The sequence below is a fragment of the Mus pahari genome, chromosome 3 (assembly GCF_900095145.1).
Source record: "Mus pahari chromosome 3, PAHARI_EIJ_v1.1, whole genome shotgun sequence".
In the NCBI taxonomy this organism is placed as follows: Eukaryota; Metazoa; Chordata; class Mammalia; order Rodentia; family Muridae; genus Mus; species Mus pahari.
Window position 1 is genome coordinate 2,019,857 of NC_034592.1, and position 21,449 is coordinate 2,041,305.

A 21,449-nucleotide genomic window follows, 5' to 3' on the forward strand; every position below is an offset into this window, starting at 1 on the left:
CTCCCTCTCCTCCTTCTCTTTCCCCTCCTTCCCCTCCTCCTCCTCCTCCTCCTCCTCCTCCTCCTTCCCCTCTCCTCCCCCTTCTCTTTTTTCTTTCTCCTCCTTGGGCATTACCTCTCATCTTTGACTGATGAGCTAGAGAACAACCTGCTACTATTGTATTTTTTAAATCTTCAAGTCTGGTTCTTCCCCCATCAGGAATGTCGTTATGTTCTTTAATAAGTTAAATTCTTTTCGTTAGTAATCCTTTACTTCATGGGTGAGCAATACAGAGCAAATTTGAACAGGGAAGAGCTAAGCATTGTAATATAATTTAGAGTAGAAATGTAAAAGCCATACATACAATGATGTAGTAATCTTGGGAAGGATGCTGACACGGAGAGCTGAAGTATGGGTGGTGTGACACTGGAGGTGGCCAGGCTACCTTCTGTTCCCTGAGGACAAGGCTTTGAAGAAGGAAATCAGTTTTTTTTTTTTTTTTTGTGGTTGGGGTGAAGCAGAGACTTTCCACCCTTGGATTGAATCTCAATATCACCAGGAGGTGTCTTAGAGGTGAACCATACACCCCAAGTTCCTTTGACTTTCCAAGACTGTTAGTTGAGCAAAGGATTTGGGGCAGATAGTGGCAGTTCCAAATGGCAGTGAGAGTACAGGATAATAGCCCACTGCAGTGCCCCTGTTCAAGGCTCTTGGTTTTGCTGTTTTTTTTTTTTTCTTTTTAAATCACCATATCTCCAGTACTTCATGCTCCAAATGTTTGTTATTCAGATGTTAAAATTTCCCATATAATTTATTGTCAATATGATGGGTATTAAGCTATAATGGCCTTTTCACAGATTCTGTATGCTGAGGGTGTTATACATGGATGTTTATCTTTCAACTGTGGATCACTTCATACAGGTGCCTTACCTCAAAAAGTAGACATTGTGATGAGTGTGTCATTAGTATTCCCCAAAGGAAACTGATACTCAGGAACACTTAGCAACTTTTCCAAGGTCAGTCTACTAAGTGATAGAACTGGGCTTTGGACTTTGGCCTATCTCATACCATGGTTCATACTCCAACTACCTTCCAAACTATCTCTGATGAACAAGCTCTCAGGCCTGTAGGTAACTGAGGTTGAGTAGAAGAGAAATCCTTTGTTCCTAATCTTCAGGGCATGGAAAATTCTCATCCCTTTTGGGATCTACTCAAACTTCATTTTTATATCCATTCAAATAGTCCCTGCATCTTGATTAGTTGCCAGAACTTCATCTTTCAGTATTTTTTTCTGGTTGGAACCGTCTCCCACACTTTGGTTTCTGTTTGTGGGTGAGGCTGGCCTCAGGTGCTATCAGTGGCTTTACATAGACTTCACTTTATCTGTAATTTCGGTGAACTCTGCCACTATTTCCTCATGGGCTCATTCACAAACACTATCTTGTAGTTACCTTCTAGGGTCGTTAAAGAGAGGTAACAGCTCATTAAAACAATTGTAGGCATTTTACACACTCAGCAAAGCTAAATTTAGACTTTATGGCAATGTAGTGAAGTTAGGTGTTGATGCCTTCACATTGTATCTGAAAAAATAGAAACTAAAAATGAAAGCTTTGTCAAGATCTGTAAGCCCAGAGCTATCCAATTCTGTGCAATTTCTTCTATTTTATGAATATCTCCCTTCCTTCCTTCCTTCCTTCCTTCCTTCCTTCCTTCCTTCCTTCCTTCCTTCCTTCCTTCCTTCCTTTTTGACTTTGAAGGTCAAGCATCGTTTACTGTAATGACATTAGAATGTACATTAGAATGAACATTTGCTCAAAGATGTTCATTTCAGCAGTACTCATATATAACTGCCAGTGATATTTTGTAGGAACCTGTTTGTTATTTGAACACATGGGAGGCAGCATAGTGACACATCACAACTTCAAAGTTACTCCTGCATTTATACAAGGGCAGTCATATACAGGGTATTAAACCTTAATTGTTTCATGAAGACAGCTAAAAAAACCATAACTGTTACTATTTTAATCTATTATTTCTCATTGAGTAACTAGGTAGATAGTTTTTTATTTGAAGTTTTATAGATCCTTAAGTTCATAGGTTTGATATTGATGAGACTATTTGAAAGCATCTGGGAAAGATCACATGAACCATATGAAACTAGTCTTTAGAGAGCGAGATACCAGAGAGCTCGTCAAGCATATGTCCCACGAACAGACATGGACTCAAATCTTAGTTCTGACATTTGCTGATGTGAGTGATTTATATTATCTGAGCTTTAGTTTTCTCAAGAACCGAACAGAGACAATCTAGTTTCCATTTGGGAGAATTTGGATAACAAAAACAAACAAAACAAAACAAAACCCACACGACACACAAGATTGTGCATCTGAAGTCACTGGCACAGAGCCTTGAGGCTTTATATAGATACCAGTGATATTGACCTTCAGTTGAGATGATTATTTCCATTTACAATGTGAACTTGTTTAATTCTTAAAATAATCTTAAGAAATAAAATAAATCAGACTAAAACCAAAGAAAAGCAGATGCTGACAGTGGTTCTCCTAGAATTTGAAGTATTTTGTAGGATCTCTTGTCATTTGAACATGAGAACCCATTACATCCTCAGAAGTTACTTTTGCATTTACACAAGTGCTTTGGGTTTCCTTTTCTCTGTGACCTGCTGGACAGTGCTGTGAATTGACCAGGTGGCCACAATTCTCCTTTTATGAAGAGGAAACATGTCTTGGAGCTGAAGACATACACTAAATCATCAGAAGAGATTGAACTTTCACTTGTACCAAACACTTCCTCATTCCTTTAGACTTGTTGTCCTTTCTTGATTGCCTGTTATCATTCCTATGGATTAGGGAGAGGCAAGGTAGAATAAAAAAGCTACTTAAGTAAATAATTAAGTGCTTATGTCAATCTTTGAGAGAGACCCTTTTGTGGAAGTTCAGAAGGCTCACTGGGGACAGTTAGCTCTGGAGGATATGTGGTATGCCTAGACTGCCACAGGGTCCAGAGATGTGTCTCAGGAATTCTTTCTAGTCTTTCTCATAAGACAACTATTTCAAAATATGATGTGTCAGAAATGTGTGGCAGTGTGAAGTTTGGAAGACCATCTTTGAAGTGACCTTTTAGATTGTTGTGATTTTACTGCTGTTTTGTATCAGGCTATGCTCAAGGCAGTGGCATAAGAACAAACCATTGTTGATCACCTCCAATGTGCCATACATACTCCTGAACATGTTATCTCTGAGTAACCCTGCCTGTCCTGAAACTTGCTCTGTAGACCAAGCTGGCCTCGAACTTACAAAGATCTGTCTGCCTCTGCCTCCTGAGTGTTAGAATTAAGTCCTGCACCATCACCACCCAGCAGCTGTAGCCATCTTTAATAAGGTTTCTGAACATCAACTTTGTCCCTTAAAATTCAACTTTGCAGCTGGAAGAAATCCCAGAGCTCAGAGTCTAAACCATCTTGTACAAGATAGATAGACCATCTGCCTCTTGTTTTTCTTTCTTTAAAATAGGGAGCTTAGTATTTTTTGTGGTTTAAATCACCAGAATGGTCTTCCTTATTTATCAGACAAAATCTCCCACTGTGTGCCTTCCCTCCAATCTTCTTTCGAGACTTTACCTCCCTTTATATATCAGTGAGCTTGACCATGGCCAGGATTTCTGCTTATCACTCCCCGAACCCCACTCTATCATTCCTTAAGCACATTATTCATTGTCAAAACTATAAGCTGCCATTTCTGTGATGTCTTTTCAGGGTGACTTCTCCGAGCACACTGCATCTGTGCCAAAGCCTCTCAGACAGATGAATATAGTCAGGTCACCCCATTGGGCTGAGACATGGTTCTAGCCATTCTGGTTTTGTTGTTTGTTTGTTTGGGGGGTTTTCAGTTTGCAGAATCCCACCAGTCCTCCATGCCCATGGTTGCTGGGTTTATAAAGTTTTAGAAGTCTCCTTGGATGATAGCTGGCTTTCTAATATCTGGATATCATATCTTGATATCCTTTTGATTCAAATACTGACTTCAACCATCAATTCAACACTACTGACTCCTTGCTTTACAACTAAGGTTCTAGTTGATTGAAACTTTTAGAAGACTTACTTCAAAGAGGGGTTTCCTTATCCTGAACTGAGGTAACACCTACAAGCCCAAAAGTGCACTAATGTCAGAGTGCACTCACCTCTCTGTCGTTAGAATGCATTCAGCACAGTTGAGGTGAACAGGCAACTGAACGGGTAGTTGTATTTTTAAACCCGAATTCAGTAGTTTCCTCTCCCTCCCCCAACTTTTTATTTATTCTTTTCTTACACAACACATCCCAACTCTGGTCCTCCAGCCACCACTCTTCCTAGGATCCTCTCTCCAACTTTTCCCCTCGCCCAGATCCACTGTTCCTCTGTTTCCCTCCAGAAAAGGTCTCCCAGGGATATCAACTGAACAAGGCATAACATGATGCAATAAGACCAGGCCTCATGTCAAAGCTGGACGAGGCAACCCAGTAGGATGAAAAAGGTCCCAAGAGTAGAAAAAAGAGTCAGAGGCTCCCCAACTTCTACTGTCAGGAGTCCTACAAAATCCCCAAGGTAAACAAGCATAACATATATATGCAGAGGAGCTAGCATAGGCTCATGCAAGCTCCAGGATTGCTGCTTCAGTCTCTGTGAGCCCCTATGAGCCCTATTTCATTGACTCTGTGAGCCATGCTCTCCTGGTGTCCTCAACCCATCTGGTTCCTACAACATTTCCTTCATCTCTTCTTCAGGGTTTCCCAAATTCTGGAGGAAAGCTCTCCGAAGACAATAGGGCTGGGCACCAATTTATGAGTATAGCAGAGTATCATTAGGAATCATTTCATTATTTCATTGACTTTGGGGGGGGCAGTTGTGTTTGGTTTTACTCTAGGCTTCCGGGTTGACCTGCTTCTGGTTCCTGGCTATCTGGACAGTGCTGTGTATTTCATGGCTGGTGCAGCATGTTAGACCAGTCATTGGTTGGCCACTCCCACAAGTTCTGCACCACTTTTATCTGAACACATCTTGCAGGCAGCATAGATTGTCAGTCAATGCTTTTGTGGTTGGCTTGGTGCCCCAGTCCTATCACTGGAAGCCTTGCCTGGTTACTGGCTCAAGCTCCATATTCTCCATTACTAGGAGTCCTCATTAGGGTCACCCTTATAAGTCCCAGAAAGTTTCCACTGTACTAGGTCTATTACCCCACAAATGTCTCCCTCCAATTCCAATCATCTCTCCCCATACTTTCTCCCTTAGTGCCTCTGTCACTCTCCTGATTCCCCCTGTTCCCACTCCTACCTGCGCCCAGTCCACCCACATAATCTATTCAGTTTCCCCTTCCCAGGGGAATATTTGTGTAGTTTGGCTATCAAGGTATTTTGGCCTCATAAAATACATTTAGCAACATTCCTTCTGTTTCTGTTTTGTGGAATAATTTGAGGAGTATTGGCATTAACTCTTTGAAGGTCTGGTAGAATTCTGTGCTAATCCAATCTGGCCCTGAACTCTTTTTGCTTTGGAGACTTTAATTACTGCTTCTGTTTCTTTCAAGGTTATAGGTCTATTTAAGTTGTTTATCTGATCTTAATTTAACTTTGGTAAGTGGTATTTATGAAGGAAATTGTCCATTTCTTTAAGATTTTACAGTTTTGTGCAGTATATGTTTTTAGATCATGACATAATGTGTCTTTGGATTTCCTTCCTATCCATTTTTATGTCCTCTCAATTTTGTTAACTTGGATTTTTTTCTCCATCTTTTAGTTAGTTTGAATAAGAGTTTATTCATCTTGCTGATTTTCTCAATGAGCCAACTCTTTGTTTCACTGATTCTTTACATTGTTCTCTTTGCTTCTATTTTACTGATTTCCGGTCTCAGTTTGATTGTTTCCCACTGTCTACTCCTCTTGGATGTGCTTGATTCTTTTTGTTTTATGGTTTTCAGGAGTGCTGTTAAGTTACTAATATGAGATCGCTCTTATTTCTTTATGAAGGGACTTAGTGTTATGAACTTTCCTCTTTGCATTGCTTTTATTGTGTCCCTTAAATTTGGGAATGCTGTACATTTATTTTCATTAAATCTTAGCAAGTCTTTCATTTTTTTGTTTCTGCCATGACTCAGTAAAGAGTTTTTCAGTTTCCTTGAGTTTATAGGCTTTTGTTGTTTTGTTGCTGCTGTTGTTGTTGAAATCAGCTGTAATCCATAACGGTATGATAGGAAGCAGATGTTTATTTCAATCTTCTTTTATCTGTTTAGACTTTTGGTCAGTTTTAGAGAAAGTTCCACGAAGTGCTGAGAAGGTATATTCATTTATGTTTGTATGAAATGTTCTGTAGATATCTGTTAGGTCCATTTGGTTTACAATGCAGCTTCAGTATTTCTCTATTTTAGTTTTTGTCTGGATGACCTGTCCATAAGTGAGAGTGGGTGTTGAAGTCTCCCATTCTTAATGTGTGTGTTTGATGTATGATTTATTTTTTAATAGTGTTTCTTTTACAGATATGGGTGCCCAAGGGACATAGATGTTAAGAATTGGAAAGTCATTTTGGTGGATTTTTCCTTTCCTCTTTTCTTGAGAAATTTTGGATTGAAGTCTATTTTGTTAGAATCTAGAATGGCTACAATAGCTTGTTTCTTATATTTATTTGCTTGGAAAATCTTTTACCAACCCTTTACTCTGAGGTAATATCATCTTTGATTGTTATGATGTGCTTCTTATGTGTAGTACAAGGATAGGTCCTGTTTTAGTATACATTCTGTTAGTCTGTGTTTTATTAATTGGGGAACTGAGACCATTGCAATTGTTAGCTATTAATGACCAATGATTGTTAATTTCTGCTATGTTGTTGTTGTTGTTGTTGGTGGTGGTGGTGGTAGGTCTATGTGCTTCCCTTCTTTTGGTTTTTCTGGTGGGAGAGTATTTATTTCTTGTGTTTTTAGAATGTAGTTAATTAACCTCTTTTTCTTTTTCTTTCTAGTATCTTCTGTGTAGTTGTTTTGTAGATAAATATTTTCTAAATGTGACTTTATCATGGAATATCATATTTTCTTTATATATTGTGACTGAAAGTTTTGTTGAGTATAGTACTCTGGGTTGGCATCAGTGGTCTTCTACAGTCTGTAGGACACTTGTCCAGACCTTTCTGGCTTTGAAAGCCTCCACTGAGAATTTGGGTGTAATTTTCATAGGTCGACATTTATATGGTACTTGCTATTTTCCCCTTGCAGCTTCTAATATTCTTTCTTTGGTATGTATGTTTAGTATTTTGATTGTTATTCATTGAAGAGGACTTTCTTTTCCGGTCCAATTTATTTGGTGTTCTGTATACTTCTTTTACTTTTATAGGTATCTCCTTTAGATTAGACAATTTTTCTATGATTTTGTTGGAAATATTTTCTATGCCTTTGAAATGGGGGATTCTTCTACTTCTTCTACTTCTATTATTCTTACGTTTGGTCTTTTCATAGTGTCCCGGAGTTCCTGGATGTTTTGTGTCAGTATTATTTAGTTTTCATATCTTTGACTGAGGTATCTATATCTACTGCCCCTGAGATTCTCTCTTCCATCTCTTACATTCTGTTGGGGATGCTTGCATTTGTGGCTCCTGTTCACTTACCTAGATTTTCCATTTCTAGATTTCCCTCAGTTTGTGGAACTTTATTCTATTTTTGTTTTCAGGCTTCCAATGTTTTTATTCATTTCCTTCAACTCGGTTTATTTGTTTCTTTTTTGTTCTTTCTTGGCATTCCTTAAGAGATTTATTCATTTCTTCCAATTTTTGTTTGCCTTTTCCTTGATTTCTTTAAGTGATTTAGTCACTTCTTCTTCAAGGATCTCTATCATCTTCATAAAGTTCATTTTAGGGTATTTTTCTTGTGTTTCAGCTCTGTTAGAATATTCAGGGTTTGTTTATTGTGTTCTTATGCTGGTGTCTAGGCTTTGGGGTGGTTACAGGTCTGGGTGCTGATTTCTTATGCTGGTGTCTAGGCTTTGGGGTGGTTACAGGTCTGGGTGCTGATTTCTGGGCTTTATTGTATGGGTGTTTTGTTCCTTGATTGCTGTTTTCTCGCTGGTCTCTGGCCTGCATGGTCTGCTGTTGAGAAGGGGGCAAAGCTTCTGCCCATCTTGACAGCTGGTAGACAACAGTGAGGATGGGAGGGAGAATTAGGGAGAGTGTTGTAGGGGTACTGAGAGGGTGGGGGGTCTGCAGATAGGCATTCTACCTGGAGTTCTGATGTTCAGCGGGGCTTCTAGTGCAGCAGGAAGTCTCCACCCTGCCTTCCATTAGTTTACTCTTATCCTGATTTAACATAACTATACCAGTTTAAATGACTTCTCTATTCAGTTGAAACCTTAAACTCTTGATGGTGCCACTTTGAAAGTTGATGGCCTGACATTATTCTTTGTTGTTTGCAAGTGGGCTGAAGTAAGTTCCTTATTTCCAGTCAAGTCACATAAAATGTCTTAGCCTAAGTATCTTACCAGAAATTCTTCAGGTTCACAATAATCTACCAATGCACTCTAATGATTTAAGAAAAATAAGGGCTTGCATAAATAGCTATAGCTTTATCGATTTGATTTCTTTGCAATTCCCAATTTCTCAGTAATACAATCCTCTTCTAACTAAACATTTCCATATTAGCCATTCACTACCTGAAAGGATTGTCCCAAAACTACCACGAGGGATACTCACTACCATATCCCTGGCATGTAAGATTGTTTACACTCTGACACTGATATTCCTCTCCAAACTATCTCATTATACAAATTCTTCATTTAGTTGATTTCATTTGAAAACAATTATAGGGAAATCTTTCACCACACTAGGCACTTCCTTAAAGATTGTGGTCTACTGTAGAAATTACACAATTATGCATGGAAAATATTGATGTCATATTGACAGTAAGGGAGAGTTTTTTATTGTATGTCTGTATGAAAGTATGTCTGTATGCATGTCTATGTGTTGGTATGCATGTATGTACATGCATTCTTGTGTGTGCACCTATGTATGTATGTATGTATGTATGTATGTATGTATGTATGTATGTGTGAAGCCTGGAGGTTGATGCCAGGTGTTTTCCTCTATTGCTGTCCAATTTTATTTTATTTTTTGATAGCATCTCTCATAGAATGAGGATCTAGCTCTTGTGGCTAGCAGAGATGTGAGATTTTTCTTTTGTTTCTGCTGAGATGGTAGGAACGCACTGCACTGCCTGGCTTTTGATGTGGCTCCTCACACAACATTCCCTCATCCACATTAAAAATTATTCTTTTTTTGCCCCACCCTGTATCACTCGATCAGTTCACCATGGTACCTTGAATGAAGCAGGTGTTCAAACTTGGGTATGTGTGGCCACAGGTTTCAGAGTAGAGAAAAGCTCACAGTGTAGACTTAAATTGAACTGAGATGGAAAAGAAGAGGGTAGATGAGGGTGAGGATAGATAATGAACTGACTGGGGAAGAAGCACATATGTCTTAAGAAGAGGGAGAAGACCAATGTGTTTCTAAAGAAGTCAACAGAAAGGAAGAGCTGTGTAGCATCACAGCCATTGGGAACATGGGATTTGTAGTCAGAACACCCTGGATTAGAGCTCAATTTTTACATTCCAGTGGAGGATCTGGAATTAAAGCTTCCTCATCAGCTTCAATATCAGCGAGAGGCTTTTGTAGGGTCTGGGTGATAGAAACACATGTTCTTTGAAGTCCTCAGCAATCAGTAGCAACTTAGAAGATAGTACAGGAGTGCTCTTGTTTGGGGGAGTTAACAGATTCAAGGGAGCCTTCTGACAGGAAACTTTGATTTAATGGCATAGGGAAAAGAGAATCTTACAGGTTTCTTAGCAGAGACTCATTTCCCAAGTAAATTGTCTGAGCTCTCCACCCACCAAGCTTCCTCCATGAGTAATCTCAGGGCCAAACTTGCTGCACAATCAGGAAGTTTTACCTCATTGTGCTTGAGCTTGGTCTTCTTATCCTGGGCTCAACTCTTGGGAGAGTCTTTTCATTGTGCTTTCAGTAACCATGGCTGTTGAAGTCACGTGCCACCATGACAGGTCTTCTTTTCCTCTGTACAGTATGTATATAGTGGCATCTGGTTAGTTTAAATGTAAGTAGACTTTCAAAGATGTTGCTAATATTCTAGCTGAAATTTTTATCGTCTAAAGTCATGCTGCAGCATTTGAAACTTGCTAGAACAAAGTGTATAAACTTGGTGACAAAACAAAACTGTCCTCTCAAAACCTTAGACACTTAGGAGTCTGAAGTCAAAGAATTAGCCATGTTGGTTTCTTCTGAAGAGACCTGGGGAGAGTGTGTTCCATGCCCACGGGGGAGTATGTAGCGGTGGTCAGCCATCTTGGTCTTGAGTTCCATGATCACATGACATCCTTCCAGGTATTGCCTTTGTTCATCTCTGCTTCCAGAAATCTTCCTATCATATTGATTAAAATCTATCCTAATATCCTATTTTAACTTAATTACTTTACTTTAATAAAGTATTTTCAAATTTCTATTCTGTTTCTATTCTGAGGGACTAGAGATAGAGACTCAACCATAACTGGAACACAAACTTACTCCACAGCATACCACCCTTAGAACCCTCAAATGTCACATTTGTTTGTTGCAGAAAGAACACTCATTCTACCCTCTTGAAAAAAGTCTTATTCATTTCAGGATCAGTTCTGTGTTCAAAGCTTGTCTAAACATCATTCCAAAGTACCTCAAATCGCCATTTTATAAGGAAGACTTAGAAAAGAACTTGTCCTGGGTCAAAATTCCTCCTTATCACTGAACCTGTGAAACCAGACAAAAAGTAGATTGTAGCACCTGAAGAGAAGGACTAAGAATGCTTGCTGCTCTTTCAGAAAATGCAAGCTCAGTTTTAAGCATCTAGCTGTAGGAGAACTGATGACCTCTTCTGACTTTTTCAGACACACACACACACACACACACACACACACACACACACACACACACACACACGAGCATGTACATAAAAAATTACAGATCTTTTAAAAAGTATGTTGCCTCCAAAATTCAATGGTGGGACAAAACAGGCATCACCCATTCTTTGATGAAAAGGGAAAGCCATGGGCTCCGAGAATGATCCAACTGAGGTCAGAACATTCCATTCAGTGTGAAGGCTTGAGGAGGATTTTCTGTGGCTGGATGCTCTGTTCTCTGGACTCACCTTCCAGGCCCACCAGGATGCTGGTTCATGGTTGGTAGCCTCTGCTCTCTGAATTCATAGAGGAAACCCCAGTTTGTACAGCCTCTGAATGAGTTAGAGCCACTCTTCCCTATTTTGCAATAACATGTTTGTAGCTAAATAGTTCTACCAGCTTACTTCCTCCCTAGAGTCCCAGAAGCCAAACAACTTTCTTTCATCTTAGCCCTTGTCTCTCATCTTCCACTCAAGTCTTTCTGGTGATGTGGTTGAAGTCACATGCCTCAATCTCCATCTTCTCTTCTGAACATTTTTGCCACCCCTCCCCCTCTCAATATGGATGGGGCAGGAGCTTTCTAAACATTAACATTCTAGTTTCTTTTCTGCCACACAATTTAAAAAATGTATTGCTCCTTATAGTTAATTTTTACTACAAATACTGAGGAGAATAGCGGCCTCAGCGCTGCTATATGTGATCCATTGCCTGCAAGTTGTTGTTTGGGCCTGGAAGGTTCCACTCATGCTTTAGCCCTTGGTTCCCCGCTGTGAAGATCATAGAGGAGGGAGATCTGGCTACTGTAAGTAGGTGACTAGAAGTGGAGAATGAAAAGCATATATTCCCCAGGTTCAACTCTAGGGCTCTATGCGTCTTGTCCACTGCCACGTGAAGAATATCTACCACCCCTTTTACTGCTCGCAGCTGTAGCCTGCTTTCTGCATCCTGATGTTTTGAAACAGTTTTCCTTGTGCCAAGGTACCTGCCATCTTATAAAAGGTACCTCCTTCCTTCCGGGTCCCAATAAAGTCCTCCTTGTTTCTACCTCACACACCAGAAGTACTTTGCCAGTCAAACTTCTAGCACTTTTCTGTTCACAAAAGCATGTCTGTTTTCTGAGACAATAGACATTTTCTCTGAGCCCTGCCCAGGATCTCCTGTACCATCTACATTTCCAGCAACCTCTCCAAGGTGTACTAGACTTTTCTGGTGCATCTCAAAGTTCCCCATTACTCCTTTCCCAAGCTGAGTTTGCATTGTCAGACATTTCAGCAGCATCTCTCCTGCTCAGTGGCTTACGTTCTAGACATGCTACAACAAAGTGCCCTCAGCCACATGCTATATACACAAGGTAAGTTTATTGTTCACTGGATTAGAGCCCAGAAGCCTGAGACAGATCAGTTGGGCTGATGCTGAAGGATATGAGTGACCTCTCTTCCTGACCTCTGTCCTACATCTGCTGGGTTCAGATGGTTTTGTAGCATTCCTTGGCGAATATGGGGATCACTGAGCTTTCTGCCTTTATTGCCACATGAGATTCTCCCAATGTTTCCATGTCTATTATAAAAATATTCGTCATATTGAGTTAGGAGCCATTCTAGTGATCTTCTTTTAGTTGGATCATTCTGTGTGAAAATTCTGTTTCCGAATGAGGCTGTGTTCCAAGGTACTGGGGTGTTGTGACTTCATCATGTCTTTTGGGTAAGCATATCAATTCATTCATGTCTCTTATTAATAAATTATAAGCAGGACTTAGCAGTAATTGAAGATTTCTGACACCCATTAAAGAAAACATAAATAGGGGTTAGTATCTATTTATTAACTATTCTATTAGTACATAGCAACTATTTTACAGTACAATACCAAACTAATAGAATAGTTAATAAATACATATCTTATAATTAAATGCTACTTCAATTACATGTTACATATTCTGTAACATGTTACATAATATGAATGTTGGCAACAATCTATAGCACTATGTTTAGGAACTATAACTTATTATGTAATCTATTCATTAAAATCGATATTCAGTAGTAACTACATTGTTACTATGAGTGATTACAATTTGCAATCAAGCTTTAAGCACTCCACAACTGGGAAAGAACATCAGTAGGTAGGTACATGAATTATTGTGTTTAAAATTCCAAGAGAATTTGAATTCATTGTACATAGTTCTGTAAGAAGATTGGAGACATAGAATTATTTTAAAAGAGTTATAGATGATTTTAATTTCATTCGTTTTAATTATTTGCATTTTATTTTTAATCAATTATAGATTTTATCCTGAGAAGTTACTTCAGAATTTACTAGATTCCCAACTGATTTTATACATAAAAAGATTCAGAAAATAGTATTCTAGATGCTGGAAACAAAGAATAAATAAGTTCAGTTTTGTGAGTTGAAGAAAGAAGAAGAGGAAAAGCAACAAAGCCAGAAGAAAAGCAGCAGGATTTCAGGTCATCATAAGGGTTAAATAGGGGCTAGAGAGATGGCTCAGCTGTTAAGAGAACTGACTGCTCTTCCAGAGTTCCTGAGTTCAATTCCCAGCAACCACATTTGTAATGGGATCCAATGCACTTTTCTGGTGTGTCTGAAGACAGCTACAGTGTACTCATACTTATTTATATAAGACAATTTTTTTAAAGGAAGGAAATAAATAATCTTGGATTTTATTTTTTAAAATAAGAGTCAAATGTACAAATCAGGCAGAGAAGAAATGTGGGGACGGCACCTATGTGGGGCAGGAGATGACAGCGTGGAGACAGGAAAGCAGATGTTGCAGGGAGGCCCTAGCAAAAGGAACGGGTAGTGTGACTGAAGAGAAGCCAGAGAGGAGAGATGATGAGATAACCACAAAGTTGGAGTGTCTGGACTTAAGTAGGGGAAAGGTAGATCATTTTAAATAAGGAAAAACAGGAGCAAGGATTTCTCAAAGAAAGAAAGCATGGGCTAGGGTGAAAGGGATGAGTTGTATCTCAAATGCACTGCATGTCCATCAGAGATGTCTGTGATTGCAGTAAATTATACTTAAGATAAAATTTATGACCAGAACCATTCTGTGTACTGCTCAGAGGTATTAAATGCATTTGTGTTGCGGGGCAACTATCACTGTCAACCATCTGTCTATGAACCTTTTCCTCTCTCAAGACTGAATCTTTGTACTGTTGTGAACAAATTCCCCATTCTTTGTCTCCAGCCTCCGATTTTTTGAAGATACAGTAACAAAATGTGTTTTACATTTTAAAATGTGACTACGGGGGAGGTGGCAAGATGGGTAAGGGTGCCAGCATGAGAAACTTAGTGTCAATCCCCAGCCCGAGTGTACAAAGCTTGGCATGACTGCATGTGTGTACTATAACTCCAGCATTGTGGGGACACAAAGTCCAGCTGACATGGTGAACTTCGGGAACAACAAGAGACCCTATTCCAAGGTATAAGGCAGAGATCAAGAGAGGAAGACACTAGATGGTTTCAAGAACGGAAGCTCTAACAGGAAACCCGTGAGGAAAAATTACAAGTGGGAGCTGACGCAGGACGGGCTCTGGTGTGAGCAGAGGTTGGGTTGGTCTTGGATTTCGCAGGAAGTTGGAGAGAACGAGGTGGTGGGTTACAGTGACTGTGGGGGAGGGATAGTGTGTTACAGTGCGTGTGGGGGAGGGGCGGTGGGTTACAGTGAGTGTGGGGGAGGAATTTCATTCTTTTTAGATATATCTACATTGGACTGCCTCTTAAACTTTCAGGTAGACATGTCTGAGTCTAGAGCTGAGGGGAAAGTACAGTGTGTGTTAAGTGTCCTGGGCAAGTAGGTTAGTAATTAAAAGCATGGAAATGGGTTCAGTAATTGAGGGAGATTATTTACAGAAGGAATAATCCTCTAGACATTCTCCTCTTTCAGAAGTCGGGCTATGAGCATGGGGACCCCACACATACTTAGCTGCCGTCCCTTAGCCATGGTCCTTCAGGTAGCTTCATCCTGGAGGAATGTAGTTCTGATCTGAGACACAAAGCAATCAGTTTCCTTCTTTATATTTATTTTATTAAAGGTACGACATAACTAGTTCTGATATGCCTATTTTAAATCCCACAGTACCCAGTGTTAGCTGGCTTCAGAGGGGCTTCTGTCTCCTCTGTTGATTTTGTTGAGTCTAAGACGGAGCTGGGATAAGAGAGGCATGCAGAAGTAAGGCGGAATTATTAATACTTTGAAATATTCAATACTTCTTATACTGAAGAGCACTTTATATGAATGTAATTAAGGTACGGTTTCAGGGAAAGGAGAGATAAATATTTTATTGTGACCAAAAAAGCTTCGTTAGGCAGGTGACATGGCTCATTAGGCAAAGTGCTTATCCCACAAGCAAGGGGACTTGGACTTCCGAACCCTAATAGAGGACCAGACTTAGTGTTTTTATGGGGAGTTAGGAGGCAGGGACAGGAGACTCCAGAAACTCATGGGTTAGTCTAGCACACCCAGATGTGAGATAATGAGAAACCAAACCACAAACAAGGTGCAGAGGAGGCTAATCCTTAAGTTATCCTCTGACTAGCCGGGCGTGGTGGTGCACGCCTTTAATCCCAGCACACGGGAGGCAGAGGCAGGCAGATTTCTGAGTTCAAGGCCAGCCTGGTCTACAAAGTGAGTTCCAGGACAGCCAGGGCTACACAGAGAAACCCTGTTTCAAAAAACCAAACCAAACCAAACAAACAAAAAGCTATCCTTTGACCTCCACATGCATGCTCTATTGCCCCTCCGTGTGTGCACTCACACCCCCAAAGCACTTGTCTGTTTCTTGTTAATTCAGGATGATAAGCATCCATTTGATTCTTCCCTGTCATAAAATACATTATGATATTTATTTCATATTTCAGTGACTAGTTTACTAATTATTTGGGCTATTGGGAATCCTCCCAACTGTTTGTTAGAGAAAGGAATTCTGCTTTTTTTTTCCTTTTTTCTGCATATTGTTACTTTTTGCCATGCTTAAACATTTGGGAAATGGAAATAGGGAACCAGTGAGCTTCTTAGAAAAAGCTATAGATGAATGAAAGAGGAACTGTAAAATTAGCAAAATGTTAACAGGAACTGTGGGCAGGCCGTGCTATTGCTGTTGCTTATTTTTTTTTTTTCTCCTTTGCTAGGCGACCTGTTCTGGTGATGTGTGTTGTACTCACCACTCTCCCCAGCTTCAGCTTCTCCATAGCAGTCACCGAGGTATGCGATTCTGACTCCTTCTGCTGCAAGAGCATGAGAACATAAAATGACATGGTTTGAATTTCAAGAGAGTAGCATACCCAAATCATTTTCTGTGGTTTACTTTCCTCCAATCTTCTCCCAAATTGATTATGTGCACATGTGCGTACACACACACACACACACACACACACACACTCTTTATTGTATGATAATTGTTACTTCTTTGATTTGAGGGGTAGTCTGGCATTTAGTTTTTAAAACAAATATTACTTCTGTGCTTGTGTATATGATATAAGAGTATATTGCAGAGTCAGAAAGAGTAAAGAGTGGCAGTCGATCTACATTCTTACACACTTATCTTTGCTAAGCCACCCACTGATAAATAGTTTGCACATGTTAACTATGTTGATAGACTTTTGTTTTGATGAAATATGAATTCAAAAGGTTTCCAGCAGACAACCAGACCATAGGTCAGGACTATCATACGCAAAATCACAGGTTGAAAGTCCCTTACTTTCCATAGAAGTCAGGAAAGACCTTACCAGTGATGTTTTAACTTACAAGATACTGGGACAGAGAACAGCATCACTTGTGGGGAGGGGTGAAGAAGGTGGTCCCAAGAGTTCTAATTTCAGTTCATAAAGTGATAGCATCCTGGGATATGGTAGCTTTTCTCTTGTTATTTACTAAAATGTCTCACCTATTGTATAAATGTCTTTTCTTCTTTTATTAAATTCCCACTGAAGTGCCACACATAAAGAGAAACCTACTTGAAGGACAGCTGTATAGTATCAATAGAATGCTGCAAAACTGATCCCTGAACTCAGGTCATGAAATGCAGCCAGAAGAGCAGCATCCCCACTGGCTCTGCAGGCCTCCCCTTCCTCCCTCCCTTCACTGTGACCTCTACAGCAGAGTCCTTCACTGTGACCTCTACAGCAGGGTCCTTCACTGTGACCTCTACAGCAGAGTCCTTCACTGTGACCTCTACAGCAGAGTCCTTCACTGTGACCTCTACAACAGAGTCATTTACCTACTTTCTATCAGGGAATTTTTCTATTAGGAGAAGTCAAATTACAACTACGCAACTACGCTTATTGATCCCATAATGATGTATGACTCCTATTTTATTCAAAAGTATGACGTGAGGGTCATTCATGTGTTTATGTCCAGATATGGTTCACTTATGTCCATTGCTACAGACGCAAGTATTTCATCTTGAAGCTATTATGATTCATTTATTTTGTTGTGTTGAGATTGAGCCTTTATGGGTGCTAAGTGTGTACTGTACCTCTGAGGTACACCAGCCCAGCCCAATGGTGCAACTTCCGTTTTAGCTGAACAGGTACTGTTCTGCCGTTGCTGCTGCTGCATTGAGGATGGAACTGGGGGCCTCGCACACTTGAGGCAAGGACTCTGTTGCTCAGCCAGTTCCTCAGTCTGGTCAGTTCTGTTCTTGATGACAAATTCAGTTGTTGCCATTTCAAGCTAATGTTTCCGGGAACTAATGTGCATCATTTGATTTAACACACAGGAGTAGAATAGATGAGTTATAGATTATACAATAGCCAACCACCAGACACAGTCATGATGCCAAGCAAGGATCAAAGAAGACTGTGCTGATGTCTTTCTGAAGACTCCAGGAGCAGAGAATGATCCCCAGACTTCCTGTTCTTTAATAGGACTCGTCCTTTGTTTTTTTTAGCTCATTCGAGGGACAGATTTTTGAAACTTATTGGACTTTAAGATTTCATTTTTTTCCAAATTAGCAAGGTTGCACATTTTTTCATCCTTGTTCATTCATCTTTGCTTATCTTTTAAAATTTATTTATAGAGTGAGCAGGTTGTATTTATGTATTTAGGACACACACACACACACACACACCAACAATTAAAGAAAAACAGAGTGTTTGAAAGAGAGTAAGGTGGAGAGGAGGTGGCATGGGAGAATTATGAGGGAGGAGAGGGAAAGGGAAATGATGTAATTACACTATAATCTCAAAAATGACGACTTGTTTAAAATTGATGTGAAATTACAACCCTTTTAAAATGTATGTACTGTAACATGTTCACCGTAGCACTTGCTTTCACAATTTTACTGGTGTCTTTTGATGAAAAGGTTTTGTTTTGTTTTGTTTTTCTTAAAATTTTCTGATTAGCCAACTCTTTCATCTGTGCAAAATGCTTCTAGTGAGTGAACTGAGATGACTTTTGAATCTAAAGTGCCAAGTCCTAAAGCTCTCATCTCATCTTCCTGACAATGTGTTCTCCTCCTCCTCCTCTTCCTTTGGCTCCACAGTCCAGCTTTAATGAAGGCTTTTCTTATGTTGTGTTGGGATGGGATGGGCCAAGTTTTGTTTTTGTTTCACAATGAGCTGAGAACCATTTTGTAAAACCCAGTCCTTTGTTTCAATAGAGTTGTCTTTAAGTTCGGTGTCCATGTGAGTGACCTGTCCCGTGCTTCCTGTTTTGCCACTTTACCTGCGTACCTTGTGCTCAGTCACACCACACAGTTTATCCTTGTGGCTTTATAAGCATTCTACAGAAGGTTGCTCTATCTTCTCTTTCTTCTACAACTTTTTGCCCTTTAAAATTTCACACGCACTTTAGAATGAGCATTATAATTGACTTGCTGACTGAAGTTGCAGTTAATGGTTTTATCTTTTAAAAACATTTTTATTTTTATGTTTTTGTTGTCATTAGTAATTAAAAAGAATATATCCCTTGGGAGAATTTCCTCCATATACATTCACAGTCTATGAGAATGATGTTTAATTTTTTATTCTTAAATACAGTTTATTACTTTCTCTTGATGTGTTATGAACTATAAGATATCCGGGACAAGCTAGTTAGAACTGGTCATGAAGGCATCTTTGTCTTGTCTCAGAGAGAAAATTTCCAATATTTCACCATGAATATGATGCATGCTGTAGCTTTTTTTGTTTGTTCTTTATAGAAACCATAAGCAGATAAAGAAGAAAGCTAGACTGAGCTTCCCAGGACTGTCATAGTTCTGCTTAGCAGGGGAATTGGAAGAATGGCCCATTTCACTTTTTACTGGGCACACACACACACACATGCACACACACACACACACACACACAGATACACACGTAAATATATACAGACACATACAGATACAGAGATGAGCAACACACATTCAGATACACACACACAAACACACACTGATATAGACACAGACAGACAGACAGACACAGACACACACACAGACACACACACAGACACACACACACACACACACACACACACACACATACACACACACACCCAGAAATGAGGATCAAATCCAGAGCCTCACATCTGCTAGGCAAGAGCTTTACCAACTGAGCTACATATACTATTGTATTTTGGCATTCATTTATGGGGCTCTATTTTATATAAAACCTTGAATTAATCCTCATTACATATTTAGAAATGGTTCAAAGACTTGGGGTTTAAACCTGAGAAGCTAAAACCAGAGCTTTGAAATTTTCATTAAATACATTTATAGTAAGTTTAGCACTGCCTGCAAACTACAGACAAAGTTTAGAATGAATAAAGCAAACTGATTAAATGTGCTTATGTGGCTTTCTGGAAACAGGTTCAAAAGAATATCAATGGCTCAGCTAATTCGTTGCCTGAATCCTTACCTGATCTGCCAGTGTCTCTGGTTCTGTTGTCCCTGATCGTGGTTGATATTATTGAAAAACTCAGGCAATATCCTCTAAGAGGGAGTCAAAAGGGTAAGTATCCTTTCACATATCAATACTTACATTTTTTATTTAGTTTTTATCTTTTCTGTTATTCTGTTCCTTGATAAAATGTTTAATGACAGTGTTTCTTTTTCGCTATTTTATTTATTTACACTTCAAATGTTGTCCCTCTTCCCGGTCTCCTCATGCAAACTCCCCCTCCCTCCCTCTTCCCCTTGCCTCTAAGAGGGTGCTCCTCCACTCACCACTCACTCCTTCCCTACTCCTCTAACAACAAGCCTCCACAGGGCCAAGCACCTCCACCCCCACTGATACCAGATAAGGCAGTCAGTCCTCTACTACATATGTAGCTTGAGCCATGGACCCACCCATGTATCCTCTTTGGTTGGTGGTTTAGTCCCTGGGAGCTCCAGAGCAGTCCGACTTAGTTGATATTGTTGTTCTTCCTATGGGGTTACAATCCCATTCAGCTCTGTCAGTCCTTCCCCTAAGGGTCCTCTGGGCTCAGTCTGATGGCTAGCTGTAGGTGTCTGCATCTGTCTTAGTCAGGTGCTGGCAAAGCCTCTCAGAGAACAGCCATAACGGCTCCTGTCTGCAAGCACATCTCGCATCAGCAATAGACTCGGGCAGTTGGGGTCTGCGGATGGGTTGGGTCCCAAGGATCACTCTCTTTTCTTCAGTCTCTGCTCCATTTCTCCCCCATCCCCCCACATTTCCTTTAGACAGGAACAATTCTAGGTTAAAGATTTTGAGATGGGTGGATTGCCCCATCCCTCAACTGGAGGCCATGTCTATCTACCGGAGGTGGTCTCTTCAGGTTCTTTCTCTGCTGTTGGGTATTTCCGCTAATGTTATCCCCACTGGGTCTTGGGGACAGTGTGGGGCAGTGAATGGGGAAACCACTAGAAAGTCCCACATGCCAGGGATGGGAGAGACAGGGTTTCTTAGTGACTGAGAGAAGCTTGAAAATTAAAATATCTAAACTTAAATATTTTAAAACCTACTTTGATACCAGTCATTATTTATTTATATTTTGGTAGTGCCTATAAATTTGTAAAAATACCTAATACTAATTATTCAATTTAATATTTCATACCAATAAAGCTTAATGTGCACTCTAGCAAGGAAACATTATTGACATGGTAATTTTGAAATGTTCTTAAAATCTTAAATTTAGAGGAATAAAATAGTTTTGGGTCTGATTTGGTGTCACACAGCTGTATTCTTGCTGAGACCGGAGGACCAGGAGTTGGAAGCCAGCCTGAGTTAGGGACTCTCAAAAAATGAACAATGAAAGGAACCAAAATGTCATTTTGTTTGAAGACTTTTGCTACAAGAATCAGTGTAACATCTGTACGTCCGACTTACGAGTTAGAGAATTGCATACTTTAAATTATGGATTTTAAAAAAGGGCAACATTCACATTAGTAAAACTGTGACAAACCACCTTCCTATAAAGTTGAAGTTAAATATAGGCTGACCTCTAAAATGTATTCCATGTGTCGAGTACTTTCTTTGTTTAGACATACATTGTTTCCAGTTCCATTTAGTTTCATGTGCTAATGTGTGATTGACGTGCTGTGTTATAAGAA

General features: G+C 39.8%; 1 protein-coding gene across 1 annotated transcript in view; it reads left to right on the forward strand.

The window, feature by feature from the left end:
* Tmem236 (transmembrane protein 236) overlaps positions 1–21,449 on the forward strand; it is a 47,215-nt gene that overhangs the window by 1,457 nt on the left and 24,309 nt on the right. The window contains exons 2-3 of the mRNA XM_021194987.1: positions 16,090–16,162; positions 19,746–19,887. Coding sequence (XP_021050646.1) covers positions 16,090–16,162; positions 19,746–19,887 — 215 coding nt within the window. The remainder of the gene's footprint in view (positions 1–16,089; positions 16,163–19,745; positions 19,888–21,449) is intronic.